The sequence below is a fragment of the Pongo abelii genome, chromosome 12 (assembly GCF_028885655.2).
Source record: "Pongo abelii isolate AG06213 chromosome 12, NHGRI_mPonAbe1-v2.0_pri, whole genome shotgun sequence".
NCBI lineage: Eukaryota > Metazoa > Chordata > Mammalia > Primates > Hominidae > Pongo > Pongo abelii.
This window is the reverse complement of record NC_071997.2, coordinates 76,701,302-76,723,884: the sequence shown is the minus strand read 5'-3', so window position 1 is coordinate 76,723,884 and position 22,583 is coordinate 76,701,302. Positions and strand designations below refer to the sequence as shown.

The window sequence follows — 22,583 nt, the reverse complement described above, 5'->3', positions numbered from 1 at the left end:
CAGCTATTATAACAATACTCAAAGGACATAAAAAAGAGTAAGTAGAAATTCTAGAATTGAAAACTTTAATATCTCATAATGGAAAGGAGATGGCAAGAGTCAGTAAGCATGAAGATGAATGAACAGAAATTGCCCAATTTGCAGAAGAAAGAGAACATAGTTGCAGTGACCTATGGGACAGTAACAAAAGGATAACATATGTGCAGCTGCAATTCTAGAAGAAGAGAGAGAATGAGGCATGAAAAAATATTTGAAGAAATAATTGATGAAAATTCTCAAGTTTGGTGAAAGACATCAATGTACAGATTTAGGCTCAGGACACTTTTAGCAGGATAAATTCAAAGGAAACCACACCTTTCAATCATAATGCTGAAAAGCAAAGATAAGGAGCAAATCTTGAAAGCACCCACATGAAAAAAAATAATAATAGATAAGGAATGACGATTTGAATGGGTCCTTTTCATCAGAAAACATGGAGAACAAAAAACACTGAAACGGCTGGGCGCAGTGGCTCATGCCTGTAATCCCAGCACTTCAGGAGGCCGAGGCGGGTGAATCACGAGGTCAGGAGATTGAGACCATCCTGGCTAACATGGTGAAACCTCCGTCTCTACTAAAAAATACAAAAAAAAATTTGCCGGGTGTGGTGGCAGCCACCTGTAGTCCCAGCTACTTGGGAGGCTGAGGCAGGAGAATGGCATGGGCATGAACCCAGGAGGCGGAGCTTGCAGTGAGCCGAGATGGCGCCACTGTACTCCAGCCTGGGCGACAGAGCAAGACTCCGTCTCAAAAAAAAAACAAAAAACAAAACAAAAAAACACTGAAACATGTTTGGGTGCTAAAAGAAAAAAATGCTCACCCCAGAATTCTATACCCAGCAAAAAGATTCTTTGTACACAGAGGCAAAATAAAGACATTTCAGAAAAACAAAAGATAATAATTTGTTATTAGAAAATTCATAGGATGGGCTGGGTGCAGTGGCTCACGCCTGTAATCCCCAGCACTTTGGGAGGCCAAGGCGGGCAGATCACGAGGTCAGGAGATGGAGACCATGCTGGCTAACATGGTAAAACCCAGTCTCTACTAAAAATATCAAAAAATTAGCTGGGCGTGTTGGTGGACGCCTGTAGTCCCAGCTACTCAGGAGGCTGAGGCAGGAGAATGGCGTGAACTCCGGAGGCAGAGCTTGCCGTGAGCCAAGGATCGCGCCACTGCACTCCAGCCTGGGTGACAGAAGGAGACTCCGTCCCAAAAAAAGAAAACTCATAGGATGATATTAAAGGAAGTCTTGTCAGAATGAAGGGAAATGATACTGGATCCATACTTAGATCTTCAGAAAGGAATAAAAAGCACCAGAAATGGTAAATATGTGGGCCAATATAAAAGCCTATCTTTTTCTTATTACTTCTTTAAAATACCTGATTGTATGAAAGTTATAACACTGACTTGTGAGGGTTTATGACACATATAGATGTAACTGATAAGACAACTGCAATACAAAGGATAGAAGGGGTGGGAAATGCACCTAAATGGTTGCAAAGTTTCTTCATTTTATGTTAAGTGGTACAAAATTAATTCTAAAAAGACTGTGAGGGCCTGGGATGGTGGCTTATGCCTGTAATACCAGCACCTTGGGAGGCCAAGGTAGGAGGACTGCTGGAGCCCAGGAATTCAAGACTAGCCTGGGCAATATGGCGAAACCCTGACTCTACAAAAAATTTTTAAAATATATAAATAAAAAGTTGTGAGAAGTTATGGATGTATACTGTTATTTCCATAGTAATCACTGGAAAATAATTCAGAGGTACAGCTAAAAAATAAATAGGCAAATTAAAATAAAATTCTAAAAACTATTCAATTCATTCAAAAAGAAGGCTGAAAGTAAAAAATAGAGAAACAAAAAACAGAACGCGAAAGAAAAACAAATAATAAAATGATGGTAAATTCAATCACATCAATGATTAAATTTAACATGAACGGACTAAGTACTACAGTTACAAAGCCAGAGATTGTCACAATGGATAACAAAAGTATGCAGAACATCTTAATAAAGGCATTTTAAAAACTTGACTAAAGAGCATAAAAGAAAACCTGAATCAGGACTATATTCATTGTAGACTATAACTTAAATTGTAAAAGTATCATTCTTCTCTCAGATTAATATAAAAATTTAGTACAATTATAATTATAAATCCTAGAAGGATATTTTGAGAACTTGATATAATACTAAAATTCAAATAAAGGAACAAATGTATCTAAATTTTAAGATAATTTTGAGGGGATTAAACAAACAGGGAAGATGACTTGCTTCTCAGATATTAAAATATACCCCTAAATCATAATAATTAAAATAGTTTGACAGTAGCCCAGAAAATTCACATAACAATGAAAAAGGATATAGTTTAACAATGTATTTATAAACTTTGACTATCATATGGTGACATCACAAGTCATTGAGAAAAACAAAGTATTAGTAAATAATGTAAAATTGGCTCACTATGGAGGTTTTCATTTCATACAACATGTAGGAATAAATTCAAAGATCGACTAATGGTCTAAATTTGACAGCTAAAACTAGAAAGCTAATAGAAAAAGTAGGTGAGTAACTTTGTGACTTTGAGGTACAGAAGAATTTATATCAGAACTAAAGTTTTCAGGTTTACTCTAAACATAGTAGACTACTGCAGGCAAAGTTAAAAGGCAATAAATAAAGGAGACATATATATATGTAAAGTTTGTTACCAAAAGGAATTAATATTTAAAACACTTAAGAAATTACTACAAAATAGCAGGTAAAATACAGTAAACCATATTAAAAAAAGAAAAACTGGCCAAAGGATATGGACAGAAAATTCATAAAAGGGCAAACCTGAGGCAGGGCCACCACACTGCACAACTCTAGGGGACAACATCCATGTGAAAATAGTGCCCTGGAGGTGTGCAGTTCCCCAGGGCATGGTTTATGCAGTGACCATGTTGACTGGCTGTTATATAAATAATGATGAGCCTCACTAGTAATCAGGAAAATACAAATTAAAGCAAAAAGTTAGTACTTGGTACCCATCAGATTGATACAATTAAAGAAACAATGTGGGAAAGGAGTATTAAGCATAATATGGTACACAGAACAATGAATACAGATGTAGGTAAATATTAATAAATGAACAGAAGGAGAACCACAAGGCTACCTGTTAAATACAAGAGTGGGTGCCTATGTAAAGAATAAAGAATAGAAAAAGAATAGAACTGTACAGGCTAAATGGAGAAAACAAATGAGGGCCTTGAACAGGTCAACAATGACAATACGCCATAAACTGGAGTCTGAGTTACTCAATTTTGTATACCCAATATTAAAAGGAAGATACAACAGAAATACCAGATAATTCTAGAAAATGCAAACTAATTTATAGTGACAAAAGCAGATCAGTAGTCTCTTGAGGAGGTAGGGGCAGGAAGAAGGAATTACAAAAAGGCATGAGGAAACTCTTGGGGGTAACTGATATGTTCATTATCTTTTTCATTTTTAAATTTTTTAAGAGACAGGGTCTCGCTCGGTAGTCCATGCTGGAGTGCAATGGCATGACCATAGCTTATTGCAACCTCTCGAACTCCTGGCCTCAAGCAATCCTCCCTCCTGGGCCTCCCAAAGTGCTGGAATTACAAGCGTGAGCTACCATGCCTGGCCTGTTCATTATCTTGGCTGGTTTCTCAGTTGCATATTTGTGAAAAAGTTACCAAATCATACATTTTAAACAGCATAGTTTATTGAATAGCAATTACACCTCAAAAAAACTGTTAAAATTACATAAAAAACACACCAAAGGCCAGGCATGGTGGCTCATGCCTGTATCCCAGAACATTGGGAGGCTGTGGTAGGAGGATTGCTTGAGGCCAAGAGTTTGAGACCAGCTTGGGCAACATAGTAAGACCTTGTCTCTACAAAAAACAGCTTTCAATTAACCAGGCATAGTGGCACACGCCTGTAGACCCAGCTACTCAGGAAGCTGAGGTGGGAGGATCGCCTGAGTCCAGGAGATAGAGGTTTCAATGAGCTATGATTGTGCCACTGCACTGGAGCTTGAGTGACAAAGCAAGAAGCTGTCTCAAACAAAACAAACAAGAACTGCCAGATATTAATTTAAATAAATAATATACACCATATGACAAAACCTACAGCATCTACTAATGTGCTTCTATTAGATCTAATTAAACAATCTTAATTCAGCAAATAATTAGAGCTTTTTATATAAATTACCTGTGTTTGTCCTCTTTGAAATAATGCTGATCCATGAAGGGTTTTAAACATATCTACCTCACAACTTACATTCCTAAGTGAAGTCAAATCCCGACCATCGCACCTATAGTGATATAAGAAATAAGTACATGAAGTAATGCTGGAAACAGAAAAATCACATGTCTTTATCCCTCCCAGGAAGTTCTCAATTTCAGTTGTGTATCATAACCCCCTGTGGAACTTTAAAAAATAATAGAAACTTGAGCACTATCCTGAATATCACTGAATCAGAATGTCTGATTGAACCTATATTCCTGTGTTGTTAAAAAGCTCTACAGGTAGGCCAGGCACGGTGGCTCACGCCTGTAATTCCAGCACTTTTGGAGTCCAAGGCAGGCGGATCACGAGGTCAGGAGATCGAGACCATCCTGGCTAACACGGTGAAACCCCGTCTCTACTAAAAATACAAAAAATTAGCTGGGCGTGGTGGCAGGCACCTGTAGTCCCAGCTACTCGAGAGACTGAGGCAGGAGAATGACGTGAACCCAGAAGGCGGAGCTTGCAGTAAGCCGAGATTGCACGCCAGCCTGGGTGACAGAGCGAGACTCTGTCTCAAAAAAAAAAAAAAAGACAAAAAAAAAAACCTCTACAGGTAACCCTGAAGTGCAGTCAGGGCTGGCAGGCACTGCTTTATACACCAGGCCCAAGACAGATGGTCACATGTCATGTACTTTTTCTTCCATAGGTGTCCATTTATATAGCAAATATTATAATTCTTTACTGTTCACTTGAAAAAAAACAACTTTCCTTGATCAAGTTTCCATTTTCAAGGCAACTTGCAGAGACAGTGCATACTTTAATTTCAACAAAAAAGGGTATGTTTACCTTTTGTATTCATTCAAAATAATATTTCTAAAAACTTCCTTTGCAACAACATTGAAGGATTCTATTATTTCATATGGATCGGCCTGTGGAAATTTTTCTATAGAAAAAAGACAAACCAAAACAAAGATTTTTACTTTTTTAGGAGACAGGATTTCTCTAAAGTTCACAGTATAATATCAACTAACTACAGGAATCAACCAAGGGAGATGACTCTGAACGTTTAGTCCTCAGGCAAACAAAGTAGATAAATTAAATGTTCTCAACCAACTGTGACACATCAAGTACCAAGTACTACAACTGTGTTGTTATTGTGAACTTAGTTTGCTTTCTACCTGAATGACTGAATGACAGTGCTTTGAAATCAGTTCCCTTTTCTTTCTTTCTTTTTTTTTTTTTGGAGACAAAGTCTCGCTCTGTTGTCTAGGCTGGAGTACAATGCTGCAATCTTGGCTCACTGCAACCTCTGTCTCCTGGGTTCAAGCAATTCTCCTGCCTTAGCATCCTGAGTAGCTGGGACTACAGGCGTGTACCACCATGCCTGGCTAATTTTTTTGTATTTTAGTGGAGACGGGGTTTTACCATGTGGCCCAGGCTGCTCCTGAACTCCTGAAGTCAGGCAATCTGTCTGCCTCAGCCTCCCAAAGTGCTAGGATTACAGGCTTGAGCCAATGCGCCTGGCCCATCAGTTCCCTTTTCTATTATGTTACCAGAAGAATACAGCCAACCTTTACGGAAAAGGTCTGACAGTCTTTTTTTTTTTGAGATGGAGTTTCGCTCTTGTTGCCCAGGCCAGAGTGCAATGGCATGACCTCAACTCACCGCAACTTTCGCCTCCTGGGTTCAAGCAATTCTCCTGCCTCAGCCTCCCTAGTAGCTGGGATTATAGGCATGTGCCAACACACCTGGCTAATTTTTGTATTTTTAGTAGAGACGGGGTTTCTCCATGTTAGTCAGGCTGGGCTCGAACTCCTGACCTCAGGTGATCCGCCTGCCTTAGCCTCCCAAAGTGCTGGAATTACAGGCGTGAGCCACCGTGCCCAGCCTAACTGACAGTTTTAAGAGTAGACACCCTCACTGTTTTGCCTTTAATCTAAATCTGCAAATTGGGGAAAAATTTTAAAAATATATTAGAAATCCCCACAAACTGTTTTCTATCTAATATTTGTCAAATGCTTTCATGAGCCAGGCACTTTATTGGTTTTTTAATGCTTCTAACTTTCATAATAACGTATGAACTAAATTTTATTATTCCCATTCTACAGAAGAAAAAACTGAGGCTTAAAGGGGTGAAGTACTGTGTAAGAGATAACCAATGAGTTTAAAAAAAACATAAATAAAAAATAAAGAGGTGGAGTAAACTGCCTGAGACCACACAGGTAGTACCTGATACAGCTGTGACCTGAATACAGATCTGTCAGCCTCAAAGGCTTATGGTTTAATTTAATTTTATTTTTAGCTTAGGGTTTAGATGTTAAGCTATTCTACCCTATCAATTAATTTATGCCAAGTTTTAAGTACTATTCTCTCATGTGTATGGTTTATTAAACATAACTCCAAAGTAACCAAAACACAAGAAATGGTCACAGAAAGATATATTAGATTGTATCTTCCTCAGATAAGAATAATTTTTAATATTAGACTTTAATATCTTTTCTGCTTTAACTGAGTTGTACTTGGAAAGGAAAACAATCAGTACCAAAACGTTTAAAATATCCTGTCAACCCAGACGGTCATGAAGATATTCTACTATGCATAATACAAACAAAAAGTCACTTTTCTTTTAAAATAAGACAAAATTCGCTATAAAATTTCTTTCTTACCAAATAGGATGAAATGTAGTGAGAAAGGACTAAACTTATTCAATGACAATTACAATTAATGGCCTTAATATCAATGCTAACAGCATTTTTTTTTTTTTTTTGAGATGGAGTCTTGCTCTATTGCCCAGACTGGAGTGCAGTGGAGATCTCAGCTCACTACAACCTCTGCCTAACAGGTTCAAGCGATTCTTGTGCCTCAGCCTCCCGAGTAGCTGGGATTACAGGCGCCTACCACCACGCCCGCCTAATTTTTGTATTCTTGGTAGAGATGGGGTTTCACCATATTGGCCAGGCTGGTCTTGAACTCCTGACCTCAAGTGATCCACCCACTCTGGCCTCCCAAAGTGCTGGGATTATAGGCATGAGCCACCATGCCGGGCCAGTTTTTTATCTTAAAATAAATATTATAAATATTCATGTGAGAGTATATTTGTCTATTACAAAAATTAACAAAAACTATGTCATACTTCATTTATATTCAGTTTGTGTGAGGTTAATATTATTATTATTTTATTTATTTATTTATTTATTTTTTTGAGACAGAGTCTCGCTCCATCGCCCAGGCTGGAGTGCAGTGGCGCGATCTCGACTCGCTGCAAGCTCCACCTCCCAGATTCACGCCATTCTCCTGCCTCAGCTTCCCGAGTAGCTGGGACCACAGGTGCCCGCCACCACGCCCAGCTAACTTTTTGTATTTTTAGTAGAAACAGGGTTTCACCGTGTTAGCCAGGATGCTCTTGATCTCCTGACCTCGTGATCCGCCTGCCTCGGCCTCCCAAGTGCTGGGATTACAGGCGTGAGCCACCGCACCTGGCCAGAGGTTGATATTATACAGTAAGATCCTTTGCTTAATAATTTCTGGAGAGCTAAATTACCTAAGTTCTGTATCTTATGATTCCACTAGGTACTAAGAATAGCATCAGTTAACATTTATTGAACACTTACTGTGTGGCAAGCACAGATGAAAATGATTCACTCATTTAATCCCCATAAACCAGGTATTATTAACACTGCAATTTCACAGATCAAGAGCTCTAGAATTTTAAAGAATATATTTGGGTTTTCAAATGACAAGATACCAGGTTACATTTCTTGTATGGTAAGAGTTTGATTCAGAAAAGATCAGGAACATTCACATTCAACATTTACTAGGTACCTACTCTGCATCAAATGTAGTGCTAGCTACATTCATAGAAGTTAATTTAGCAGTAACCCTGTGAGCTATCATTATTACAAGTTTATTGAAAATAAAGCTGAGAAGCAATGAGAGTAACATTTATTTGAGATCTTCAACCAAAGTTAAAAAAAAGTCTATTATTTCTTTTAACGCTTTTAAAATTAAAAAACACATAGTAATAGTGGTTCTGTGCAAAGGGGACTTTCTCTTTCCCCGAAACAGTTCTGGGAGGCTTTGGAGAAGAGGTGGCATTTGAACTTTGGGTTAGAAGAAGACCACCTGCTATGAGAGAGCATTCTAGGTCTAGAGAACAGCAGCTGCAAAGTTCAAAGTCCTTTGAATTCTTCTTTTTTACAGATGTGATGCCTCTCCTCTTTGACCTTTAATCCCAAGAAGCAGGAGTCAGGCCATACCTTATTAAAGCTGCCCTCAGCAAAAAAATAAAATAAAATAAAATGAAATTTACCTTTTAGTTGTTCCTCCGTATCTAATCTTATTTTGTTAACAGCTTCATCTCTGGAAACCTAAAGGAAAGTTGAGGTTCAGTTATTACATATACATGACAACATTTAATATTTCTGTTTTCTAATTATTATACAATGAACACATTGTGAATTACTCAGATTTCTTTAATATTCTTTAAAATATTGGAATTGGTTCTTGATTTATGACAAACACTGCATGTTAATTCATTCAAATACATTTGTACACTCCCCTAAAACTTATATTAAAAAGAAAAGAACTTTGGGTGGCCAAGGTAGGCAGATCACTTGAGGCCAGGAGTTCGAAACCAGCCTGGCCAACATGGCCGTCTCTACTAAAAACACAAAAGATAGCTGGGTGTGGTGGTGTGCACCTGCAATCCCAGCTACTTGGGAGGCTGAGGCATGAGAATTGCCGGAAGGCGAAAGTTGCAGTGAGCTGAGATCACGCCACTGCACTCCAGCCTGGGCGACAGAGAGAGACTGTCTCAGAAACAAAACAAAACAAAAGAATGGAGAAACAATTAGGCTTTTGTTAGCTTTTCATTTAGAGGTTTTTAATAAAAATAGGACTAGCATTCATAAAGAAAATTACATGAGTTATGACAAAAATGTATTCCTAGGGCAATTATAGAAGACAAAACTCAGGTATACCTACTTTGTCATGCTCGTAATCTGTAAAAACTGCATAGAGTCTCTCCATAGCAAGTCTATTTAAGCACAAAATAAATGTTAGCATAATAATATCTGGAAACATGAGGCAGTTTCTATTATAAACAAAACTGAAATATTTAATAATAATCAGCTAAAACTTTAATAAATACTTCAGAAAGAATTAAAAATTTATATTGCTATTTATCATTGCTAATCTGTTTACTATTTATGGTATAGAACACAAATTTCTTTCTCCCACTCTCTCAGGGGAAACGACATGTGGTATCCTGTCCTTTTCTTCTTAATTGTTCAATTAATTTCACCTTTCACATACTCTTTTTAACCTCTTCCTTTCTTCATTCTACCCATTTTGGCTCAATTATCACATGAAACTCTTTTGCTAGGAAGAGTTAATTTAATTTCCAACACATGGCTGTGCAACTGACATTAAGGGAAAGTATTAACCTTTTCAATTTTTTCAAATAAAATAATTTTCCAGTGATTCATTTACATTTACTGAGTGTCCACCTAACGTTCTAAGCACTGGGCATGTAACAGTGATTACATCTGATTTCTTTTTGAGAATTCCAACAGTTTCCTTAGATATTCAAATATCTTATGTTTTATTCTCTTTTTCCCAGACGTGGAGAGATGTGGTGATTACCTGAATCTTGACCAATAAACACACTCTTTCATTTGAGATTCAAAGTTAGGTCTTACAAGAGTGATGTGGGCTTATCCTTTTTAAGGGAGTAAACAGATATTTATGGGAATGACTCTTAAAACAGAAAAGTGCTATTTATGAAGTAATGCATGGGCAGTGCTTCCATGGGAAGTTTCTCTCCCATGAGGAAATTAAATCTGATGACAATTTCATATTTTCATTTGCACAGATGTTCTTACTTATGAGTATGTTTCACAATCTCTGGCGAAGGGGTAAATAACTTCTGAGGTGTCCTCTTGGTAACACCAGTTTCTTTTACCAACTGCTGAATGCCCTGAATTATTTGTTGGGTATATTTCACTCCCACTTTGATAGCATGGCAAAAGTCCTGCTGTAAAATGTTCTCTGCAGAGGCTTCCAACATGACTATTTAAAGGAAAAAGAAAAAAAAATGACTGCCATCGAAGCTCTTAGTAATACATTTTCAACTACCATGACATGACATAAATATTATGGATCAATTTTACTTCTTAGTGATAGATCCACCTTGATTTCTTTCCTCAGAATCAACATATTTCCAAAATGTAAGCAGCGGCAAATGAATAAAGACACCTTGATATCTGTATTTAGGTTTATATTCTCTTTAAGTTTAAGGAGGGATTTCCCATAAAAAATGAAACAAAAAAAAAGAGAAATTATATATATATTTTAAAAACAAGTTTTATTGAGCTATAAGTCACGTAAAATAAAAATTAAATCTTTTAAAGTATACAAGTGCATTTGTTTTTAATACTTTTTTTTTTTTGAGATGGAGTCTCGCTCTGTCGACCAGGCTGGAGTGCAGTGGCATGATCTCGGCTCACTGCCAGCTCTGCCTCCCAGGTTCACGCCATTCTCCTGCCTCAGCCTCCCGACTAGCTGGGACTACAGGCGCCCACCACCACGCCCAGCTAATTTTATGTATTTTTAGTAGAGACGGGGTTTCACCGTGTTAGCCAGGATGGTCTCGATCTCCTGACCTCGTGATCTGCCCGCCTCGGCCACCTAAAGTGCTGGGATTACAGGTGTGAGCCACCGCCCCCGGCAATACATATTTTAAATAAAATGTAAAAATATCCAACACAATAGGAATCTAATAAATATTTCCTGTTTAACAATTAATTGTCATATTGTCTAATTCTTGCACAGATGGGGAAATCTCTGCAGTGATCCTGTTTCAAGTAAGCCAACTAAAGGACTGAATAATAGAATTTTTTCTATTGCATTAGAAATAGCTAAAGCAAGTTTTCTAAACAGAAATGAAAAAATAAGAGAAGACATCGTGGACTGTTAGAAAGGAAAGAAAATCAGTATGCAAACTAAGAATAAATATAGAGGCTGGGCGTGGTGGCTCACACCTGTAATTCCAGCACTTTGGGAGGCTAAGGTGGGCAGATCACCTGAAGTCAGAGTTTGAGACCAGCCTGGCCAACATAGCGAAACTCTGTCTCTACTAAAAATACAAAAAAATTAGCCAGGCATGGTGGTGGGTACCTGTAGTCCCAGCTACTCAGGAGGCTGAGGCATGAGAATCACTTGAACCCAGGAGGTGGAGGTTGCAGTGAGCTGAGATCATGCCACTGCACTCTAGCCTGGGTGACAGAATGAGGCTCCATCTCAAAAAAAAAAAATAAATAAATAAAAAAGAGAGAAAAAGAGTAAATACAGAGCAATAAGCTTTTCTTTCCCTCTTGAGTTTTCTAAATTATGTTTGACAGTTGAAGCAAAAGCAAAAATTGTAACACTGCCTGATACAGTTCTAACTGTATAAGAAAATGGTAACAATTGCATTCCAAATGGGAGAGGGTAAAGGGAAATAAGGTTTCCATATTTTGCACCAGGCCTGAAGAAATTTCCTCTGATACCATGATACTGAGATGGCTATATTCTTTTTCTCATCTATATTTCCAGGATATCCTCTCACTTTGACAGGATTAAACTGGGGATTTTTAAAAATTCATTTAATGGGTGTAAATTATATCTCAATAAATTGCTTTTAAAAATCAAATATGTGGCCAGGGGTGATGGCTCACGCCTATTGTCCCAGTACTTTGGGAAGCCAAGGTGGGAGGATTATTTGAGGCCAGGAGTCTGGGACTAGGCTGAGCAACACAGCAAGGTCCTGTTCCTAAAAAAACTCAGCTGTGGTGGTGTGCCTGTAATCCCAGCTATTCTAGAGGCTGAGGCAGGATGATCACTTGAGGCCAGCAGTTTGAGGCTAGGCTATAGTGAGCCATGATCACGCCACTATACTCATACTCTAGTCTGGACAACACAGTTGAGAAGAGTTGAGAACCAGATTCAAAAAAATATATATATAGCTGGGCATGGGGCTCATGCTTGTAATTCCAGTGCTATGGGAGGCCAGGACAGGAGGATAGCTTGCGGCCAGGAGATTAGCCTGGGCAATACAGTGAGATGCTATATCTAATAAAAATAAAGGTAAAATTAAAAAAATAGAATATGACAAAGAAAAATGGATACCCCCCAAATAAATTCTGTTTTCACTCATTAAACTTTAATGCAATTCCTTTTAAAAAATACTTTCTAAGAAAATTCCTTTAGCCAGGTGTGGTGACATGTGCCTGGATTCCCAGCTACTCAGGAGGCTGAGGACAGATGATCGTTTGAACCCCAGAGTTTGAGGCTGTAGTGATGTATAATCACACCATTACATTCCAGCTTGGCAACAGAGTGAGACTGTCTTAAAAAAAAAAAAAAAAAAAAAGACAGAAAGAACACTCCTTACAGTTGAGTCTACAGAGCTGCGCTGTCCAATATGGTAACTACTAGCCACATATGGCTACTTGCATTTAAATTATTTAAAATTACACAAAATTAAAATTTTGGTTCCTCAGTTACTTTAGCCACATCTGAAGTGCTAAGTAGCCACATGATCAGATATAAAACATTCCCTTCACTGCAGAGTTCTACTGGACAACACTGCCATCGATGCTAAAAATTTAAACAGAAAAGCTTGTCAAAATGATTGCTATAGGCCCAGCATGGTGGCTCAAGCTTCTAATCCCAGCACTTTGGGAGGCCAAGGCAGGTGGATCACCTGAGGTCAGAAGTTTGAGACCAGCCTGGCCAACATGTTGAAACCCCATCTCTACTAAAAATAAAAAATTAGCCAGGTGTGGTGGCACGCGCCTGTAGTCCCAGCTACTTGGGAGGCTGAGGCAAGAAAATCGCTTGAACCTGGAGATGGAGGTTGCAGTGAGCCGAGATCGCGCCACTGCACTCCAGCCTGGGCAACACAGTAAGACTCCATCTCAACCAAAAAAAAAAAAAAAAGAAGATTGCTATAAACTGTCAACCATTTTAGCAGTTGAAGATGAAGGAGTTTTGAGATTAGCTGAAGCTATAAATTCTAGACCCAAAATATCTTCTAAAAACATGTTACTGGTATACTTTTTCCTGACTTATATCTTCTCACACACAGAAATATTAGTGATATTAAATATACCAGTAGAAAACAAGCATCTAAATGGTACTGTTCAGAATGTTGGTGTTGAAGTAATCCGGCAGCTGACAGCACGGAGTAATTATTCTTGCCCTATAAGATTATACTCTAAAGATTTGGATGACTGCCCGGGAGTGGTGGCTCACACCTGCAATCCCAGCACTTTGGGAGGCCGAGGTGGGTGGATCACCTGAGGTCAGGAGTTTGAGACCAGCCTGACAAACATGGTGAAACCCTGTCTCTACTAAAAACACAAAAATTAGCCAGGTGTGGTGGTGCACGCCTGTAATCCCAGCTACTCAGGAGGCTGAGTCAAGAGAATCACTTGAACCTGGGAGGAGGAAGTTGCACTGAGCCGAGATCATGCCACTGTACTCCAGCCTGGGCAACAGAGAGAGACCTGGTCTCCAAAAAAAAAAAAAAAAAAAAGAGATTTGGATGACTAAATGACTAAATATTTTAATAATGAAATAGTAGCAATTACTTTTTTATATTTTTGTATCAAAGAAGTTCCATGATGGTGGTATTTCACTTGGACCCGATGTTAACTTTAACAGGTAAACAAGGGGTTAAAATGCATATTTGATGCATCTTTATGAAAGCAGAGAGAGCTGGCTGAATAGCTGCATGGAAATAGTGATGCAAAAGTCATAAAATGGAGGCTGGTAATTCCTAAAAACCATCTCCTTACAGGTTGGTTCTGAAATCACTCTCAGCCTCCCTCGACCCAAGACTACTCTCGAAATTTATGCACTCTAGAGTCTCATTCTTCCCTCCTGAGAGCAACAGGTGAGAAGAGCCAGCTGGAAGTCGGCCTATGGGGTATCTACGGCATGCCATATGTGCAGCAAAGATTCCTTGGTTCTGCTGGGTGCAGTGGCTCACGTCTATAATCCCAGCACTTTTGGTGGCCGAAGCGGGCAGATCACTTGAGGCCAGGAATTCAAGACCAGCCTAGCCAACATGGCAAAACCCCGTCTCTACTAAAAATACAAAATTAGCTGGGTGTGGTGGTGCACGCCTATAATCCCAGCTACTTGGGAGACTGAAGCAGGAGAATCACTTGAGCCTGGGAGGCGGAGGTTGCAGCTGAGATCGCACTACTGCACTCCTCTACCCTGGGCAACAGAGCGAGACTATGCCTCAAAAAAAAAAAAAAAAAGATTATTAGTTCATTCCTCTAATGTCTACTTACAATTAGAAGGGTTCAAACTTTAAGGCAGATAGTGGCTATATGACCAATTAGCAGCAGGTTTATTTCTGTGTCGTTTTTGTTTTCTGTTTGTTTTTGTTTTTTGAGACAGAGTCTCACTCTGTTGCCCAGGCTGGAGTGCCGTGGCGCGATCTCGGCTCACTGCAAGCTCCGCCTCCCGGGTTCATGCCATTCTCCTGCCTCAGCCTCCCAGTAGGTGGGACTACAGGCACCCGCCACCACGCCCGGCTAATTTTTTTGTATTTTTAGTAGAGACAGGGTTTCACTGTGTTAGCCAGGATGGTCTCCATCTCCTGACCTCATGATCTGCCCGCCTCGGCCTCCCAAAGTGCTGGGATTACAGGCGTGAGCCACCGCACCCGGCCATTTCTGTGTCTTAATGATAATGGCAGGTATTAACTGTATGCTTATTAGGTACCAGTAACATGCTGGGCACTTTGCAAATCTTGACTCTTATCTTCATAACTACCCTGTAAAGTAATGAGACTAGTTTACTAATAGCGAATAAACAAACGCCGTAACTTTCAGCAAAAATTCAGATGCAGATGAACAGGAAACCAATACTTTGCTCAAGGCTCCGAGATGCTCAAACATGAGGTAGACATCATCTATTATTCATGGCTTCCCCATTCTTTGGAATATCCTCTCTACATTTTGACAGTTACTCACAGTACGAATCCCACCTTCTGGAGGCAGAATACAAAAATCATTTCCTTGCCTCGCTTGCAGTCGAGGGTATAGTCATGTGCCACAGTTCTGCTCAATGAGATGTAAGTAGAAACTGCTGTGTGGGGATTTCTGGGAAAGTTGCTTAAAACGCAGGTTGACTTACTCAACTGCCACACACCTTTTTGCTATTCCCTTCTTTTTTTTTCCTCTTGCCTATAAGTCAGATAAGTTGGCCAGAGCTCTTCATGCCAGTTCATAAGCGTGAAGATTAGGCCACATCTTGAGGATAGCAGAGGAGAAAGCTAAAAGGAATCTAGATTTTTTAAGATGTCATGTAAACACTATTACTGTCCTAGATTTACCACCTCTGAATTTCTTTTACCTGAGAGAAAAATAAAGTTTCCACCTTGTTTAAGTCTTGTTTATTTGGTTTGACAACACAACCCCCAACTAATATGTGGGGATTTTTCTAACTTATAGAACCTAATTTTAACTTCATCAGTGGCTAACATACCAGAAGAAGAAGCTGGAAATGAGATGTTTCACATATTACTTGTACAAAAACGCAGTAAAAGTTGAATAGTTTGTTTCATCAAAATGTTCCCACATCAGAAGACCCTATGTCAAAAAGTCCCACACATCAAACATCACATAGCAGAATAAACCAACAATAAAAGCCCTTAAATAATTTGTCCAAGATCACATGATTATAGGGGCAGAGACAGGTTTCAAATCCAGGTCATTCTGACTGCTAAAGCCCATTTCCTTCCACAGAACAAGGACCTGATTTTCGTTCATGTAAGTATGACATTTCTGTCAAAGGAGTAAGTGAAAATGGCCCATGGTCAATGCATTTCTTCTATTTTATTACCAGTTTTCCACCTAGTAGAAACGGGTCATTTCTCAAGAGGATACCAAGCAGACTTAGAATGAAATAGCTAAGTTATAATATTTAAACTAATAAAATGGTTACTACCAGACTTAGAACTTCTATTTTTAAACTAAGTTATTTAGACTAATAACTTATTAGTCTAAACATAATTACTGAAATTATTTTTAGACTAAAAATTAGTCTAAACATAATTACTGAAATGATCTTGGTAAATATTTTTGTATATTTTAAATAAAATTGAATAAAATTCTATAATTTTAGGTATCATTTGATATGAAGCAAGAGCACTACAGAAATAGGACAGAGATAAAACATAACAAAAATTTTTATGGCTACCAACAAAACATACACACAGAGTTTAAATTCAGTTTAAGAAGCCAGAACTTGTAAGTAAAATCCAGAACAAATGTGGTATTTAAAACAACTTACCAATCTGACTTTTAGGTGCTCCAGCAACCACTAAATTTAAAGTACTAGAAGACATTTCTTTTCTTGTTGGGTTAACAACACATTCTCCATCAATTATTCCTATTCGTACTGCCCCTAAAATGTATTAGAATATTGGCAACTGTTTAATGGAAATTCCCAGTTTTCAAGACATTATTCCAGTCATGGCTTCAACCCTATCTTTGATTGTGACCACAGAATAAAATCCATGTTTCTACCACGGTATTTGAGACCCACAGAACATCCTACCCCACCCTACCTTCTGGCCTCACTGGACCACTCTGAACTGCTCAAATATACCACTTCTTCCACACCTCTGGGATTATGCTCATGTTTGTCCTCTGGTCTAGCCAGTATTCTCTCTAAGGCAAATGCTTAACACCAGATCCTACTAAGGTTCAGCTTACACAAATGACTGCTCTGGGGAGCACTCCTTGACAACCTGACCACACAAAATCAAACCTGCTCTTCTCTATCATATTCTTAGCACTTTGACTATGTCTTTATAATAACACTGATTATAAATAATTATATGTCTCCTTTATGCTGAAAGCAAGAACTGCATCTTTCATCGTTGTATTGCTAGGGCCTGCTCTGCCTAGGACACATGATATTTACTCAATGAGTCATTTTTATATTGCATGATTACGAACTTGTAACAGCCATAAGTTACATTAATTTCATCCTGAAGGAGTACATACTCTGATATATCAATTTCCCAGTTAAAAAAAAAAAAAAAAAAAAAAAAAAGAAGTCCTCTAACAGAAAGAGACAATTATGAAGTCAAAATATCTAGGGGCATAAAATCTGTAACACCGTAACATATGCTATTAGAAACAGAACCCAAGACAAGGATGAAAATGTCTGAAAGACCTGAAAGGAGACTTAGAACGTCATCTACTTCAATTCATGAAGAGGTAATACATCAGAGCCATATGCCATTGCTGTAACATGGTCACTACTACTTACTGAAAAAAATACACATATGATTTCTTACTTTTAAATCCTAACTTACCAACAGGTCCATTCCAAGGAATATCTGATAATGAGAGGGCTACGGAAGCTTAAAAAAGGAGAAAAATAAGGGCCGAAATTAAAATTTCATTGCTTTAAAAAAATCAACACTGATAATTTAATCTCTACTTTTATACTTACCGCCATTAATTGCTAGGACATCAGGCTCATTAACACCATCTACTGCTAACAGATTACACAGAACCTGGTAAAAGGGAAAAAATTTGATTTGGAAGGGTTATCATTTAGGTTAACCTCCTGGCCTAAAATACAAGAGCACTATATGGCTAAAAGCAGGGGCTTTGTAGCCAAACCTCTTAATTTTGGCTATCATTTAACTAAATGCTTGACATTGGATAAATTACTTAAATTAAACCACAAAAGCTTCCTCATCTTTAAAAAGGAAAAACAGGCCAGGCGTGGTGACTCATGCCTGTAATCTCAGCACTTTGGGAGGCTGAGGAGGGCGGATCACCTGAGGTCAGGAGTTTGAGGCTAGTCTGATCAACATGGTGAAACTCTGTCGCTACTAAAACGACAAAAATTAGCCGGGTGTAGTGGCCGGTGCCTGTAGTCCCAGCTAATCAGGAGGCTGAGGCAGGAGAATCTCTTGAACCCAGGAGGCAGAGGTTGCAGTGAGCTGAGATCGCGCCATTGCACTCCAGCCTGGGTGCCAGAGAGAGAATCTGTCTCTAAATAAATAAATAAATGGGAAAAATAATGGCATCTTCCCAAAGAGTTCCTATGAGAATTAGATAAATACTGTAGGTAAAGCACTTATCGCAGTCCTCGCATGTTGCAACTATTCAGTAAATGTTAGCTATTTCTATCATATAAAAATATTTTCTAGGCCAGGCATGGTGGCTCATGCCTGTAATCCCAACATTTTGGGAGGCCAAGGCAGGCGGATCACTTGAGGTCGGGAGTTCAAGACCAGCCTGGCCAACATGGCAAAACCCCGTCTCTACTAAAAATACAAAAATTAGCCACGCCTGGTAGCGTACGCCTATAATCCCAGCTACTGGGCAGGCTGAGGCAGGAGAACCACTTGAACCCGGAGGCAGAGGTTTCAGTGAGCTAAGATCGCACTATTGGATTCCAGCCTGGGCAAAAAGAGCGAAACTCCATTTCAAAAAAAAAAAAGGCTGGGCGCAGTGGCTCACGCCTGTAATCCCAGCATGTTGGGAGGCTGAGGAGGGCAGATCACGAGGTCAGGAGATCGAGACCATCCTGCCTAACACGGTGAAACCCCGTCTCTACTAAAAAAATGCAAAAAATTAGCCAGGCATGTTGGCAGGCGCCTGTAGTCCCAGCTACTCAGGAGGCTGAGGCAGGAGAACGGTGTGAACCTGGGAGGCAGAGCTCGCAGTGAGCCGAGATCACGCCACTGCACTCCAGCCTGGTCGACAGAGCAAGACTCCATCTCAAAAAACAAACAAACAAACAAACAAAAAATTTCTGTTGGCCAGGTGCAGTGGCTCAGGCCTATAATACCAGCACTTTGAGAGGCCGAGGCAGGGGATCACTTGAGGTCAGGAGTTCAAGACCAGTCTGGCCAACATGGCAAAACCCCATTTCTATTAAAAATAGAAAAAATTAGCTGGGTGTGGTGGCAGGCACCTGTAATCCCAGCTACTCAGGAGGCTGAGGCAGGGAGAATGGTTTGAACCTGGGAGGCAGAGATTGCAGTGAGCCGAGATCGTGCCATTGCACTCCAGCCTGGGTGACAGAGGGAGACTCCGTCTCAAAAAAAAAAAAAATTTCTGTTTATAAGCATAGATGAAACAAACTTTATACTGCAATAATGTGCCCATGTCATGCACTTATGAAAAAAACTTCCGTGACCAGGTGTGGTGGCTCATGCCTGTAATACCAGCAGTTTGGGAGGCTGAGGCAGGAAGGTTGCTTTAGAGCAGGAGTTCGAGACCAGCCTGGCTTACACAGTGAAACCCCCTCTCTACAAAAAACAAAAAAACTTAGATGGGTATGGTGGTTTGTGCCTGTAGTCCCAGCTACGTAGGAGGCTAAGTTGGGAGGATCACTTGGGCTCAGGAGTTTGAGGCTGCAGTGAGCCATAATCATGCCAACTGTACTCCAGCCTGGGCAACAGAGGTCCTGACTCAAAACAAAACAAAACAAAACAAAAAAACACACAAGAAAACTTCCTGAGGCTGAGGCTGTGATATTCTTGCAAAGGCATATTTACAAGGTGTATTTATTTATTTCAAATGAATGAAATGGTTACTTAAGTATATGTGTCATTATCCTGAAAGAAAATATTATTCAGAAAGTATTAACATATAATAAAGTAGAGGTTCAGAGGATCCAGCAATAAAATTAGGTAATAAAAATTAGTTATGTTGGTTGTCCTATTCCCAGCCTGATCTGGTCTCCACTCACTCTAGTCACGTTGATCTTCTTTTTAAACTCACTAATTTCTTTCCTGCCTCTGGGCTTTCAATGCTTCCCTGACACACTTTGGTTGGCTAACTCCTACTCAAATTCAGGTGTCAACTCAAACAGACACTAAATAAATGTTAGCTTTCTAAAAGTAATATCTTTTGGCCAGGCACAGTGGCTCACGCCTGTAATCCTAGTACTTTGGGAGGCCGAGGTGGGTGGATCACGAGGTCAGGAGTTCAAGACCAGCCTGACCAACATGGTGAAAACCGGTCTCTATTAAAAATACAAAAATTAGCTGGGCATGGTGGTGCGCGCCTGTAATCCCAGCTACTCAGGAGGCTGAGGCAGGAGAATCACTTGAACCTGGGAGGTGGAGGTTGCAGTGAGCTGAGATCGTGCCATTGCACTCCAGCCTGGGCGATACAGTGAGACTCCATCTCAAAAAAAAAAAAAAAGTACTATCTTTTTTCAAAAACTTAATGTAAAATATAACAGCATCATAAAAAATTCTTATGTTCTTTATAATGTTTAGTCTAGGAAATATTACAGAGATTCAATAAGTAATTTTTGATTGATGTGGCAACTAAAAAACCTAAAGCAGAATCTACCTGTGTATCATAGAAGTAGCCAGCTGGAAAGAGCGGTCTAATTGAACGATCTGCCAAAAGAAAAAAAAGACATTAAACCGTACTGACAGAGTTGCTTTACAGTTCAAAACTTTTGAACTAATACAGATAGCCATTCAATATGTTTTCAAGAAAAATCCCCTTGGACTGATTTACTAAGAGGGACACAGATAAATGTCAGTGCTTCCATTATTACATACCATGCCCTAACAACAAAAAACAAACACAGAAGGAGCACATTAACAATAAAGATTGGGGAGCAATTTTTCATTCTGGTTCCACAGGCAACAGTTACATATATAAGCAGAGCAAAGAGACTTAAGATCAATAGCAGACCAAAAGAAAATGCTTCCTTGCTACTTTGTGTCTGAAGACTGTATATAAATATACATAAAACAGCAATTTCTGGCCGAGTGCAGTGACTCACGCCTGCAATCCCAGCACTTGGGAGGCTGAGGCAGGCGGATCATGAGGTCAGGAGTTCAAGACCAGCCTGACCAACATGGAGAAACCCCATCTTGACTAAAAATACAAAAATCAGCCAGGCATGGTGGTGGGCGCCTATAATCCCAGCTACTCAGGAGGCTGAGGCAGGAGAATCACTCAAACCTGGGAGGTAGAGGTTGCAGTGAGCTGAGATCGCGCCATTGCACTCCAGCCTGGGTGACAGAGCAAGACTCCGTCTCAAAAAAAAGCAATTTCTGGGTAGAAGAGCTATAAATTACATATGATCCCACAATATGTAGGGATGTTAAAGATTGGAAAGATTATGGACATATTTCAGTAGCTGATGAATATAATGTTTAGGAATTACTATTCTGAACATGAAAAAATGTACTAGGAATAGATTCAACAGAGTAGAGGCAAGGGCCAAAAAATTCATATGCTGAATAGAGATTTACTCATTTAGTCAACAAATATTAATTGAATGCCTATTCTGTGCTAAGCACTATAACAGGTACAAGGGATTCAACAGTGAAGAAACAAAAGCTTTTCTCTCTCATAGTGCCCACATTTGAGTGAGGGAAGAGAAAGAGTGAATAATCTTAGGTGGTGTTAATGCTATGAAGGAAAACTTAAGGCATATTGTAGAACACAGATGCAAGAGAAGAGATGCTAACATAGGCATATCAGAGAAGATGAATGCCTCTATGTTAATATCTTACCTATTATTCGACTTGTAAGAATTTCTTTATCAGAAGTACCAATCTCTCTTCTCAGATAGTTTGTGGGAATTCTACCTGCTGCAGCAGCTTTTTGTCTGTAGTCAACCTGAAGCAGCAATTAAAAAAAAAAGTTCATATAATTCTTTTTGCAGAAACAAACTATACTGTAAGAACTACTATATGAATGCTAATTCTCCCGAGGTTGCTAACAACACAGTCTAGACTCAAAGTAGAAAATGTTATTTACTTAGCATCTTGTATCTTTTGGGGAGAGGAAAGTTGATACAAATGTTTCTGCAAAGTGATTTTAAAAAACGTTCAGGTGCAGTGGCTCATGCCTGTAATCCCAGCACTTTGGGAGGCCAAAGCAGGAGGATCACTTGAGGCCAGGGGTTTTAGAACTGCCTGGGTAACATAGAAAGACCTTGTCTCTACCCCCAATAAAAAAAAAATTAGTTGGGCACAATGGCCTGCGCCCACAGTCCTAGCTACTCAGAAGGCTGAAGGAGGAGGATTGCTTGAGCCCAGGAGTTTGAGGCTGCAGTGAACTACGATCACACCACTGAACAACTCTAGCCTGGGTGACAGAGCAAGACCCTGTCTCTTAAAAAAAAAAAAAAAAAAAAAGTCTTCTACTCAACAGCAAGAGTGGAAGACTCACTATTTGCCACAGATGCTCATTCTGATCAAGTCAAACATTGCTTTTTTTGGTATCAACTCTGTTAAATATAA

The 22,583-nt window shown here is 39.3% G+C and overlaps 1 protein-coding gene across 2 annotated transcripts in view; it reads right to left on the bottom strand.

Annotated features, from left to right (window-relative positions):
- Positions 1–22,583, bottom strand: part of PNPT1 (polyribonucleotide nucleotidyltransferase 1) — a 58,060-nt gene that overhangs the window by 27,259 nt on the left and 8,218 nt on the right. For both annotated transcript variants that reach the window (XM_009237290.4, NM_001131721.1), the window contains 10 exon segments: positions 21,852–21,957; positions 20,668–20,717; positions 17,798–17,861; positions 17,658–17,705; positions 16,625–16,738; positions 10,156–10,342; positions 9,257–9,308; positions 8,583–8,640; positions 5,120–5,216; positions 4,256–4,358 (listed from right to left, as the gene is read on the bottom strand). In XM_009237290.4, coding sequence (XP_009235565.2) covers positions 4,256–4,358; positions 5,120–5,216; positions 8,583–8,640; positions 9,257–9,308; positions 10,156–10,342; positions 16,625–16,738; positions 17,658–17,705; positions 17,798–17,861; positions 20,668–20,717; positions 21,852–21,957 — 879 coding nt within the window.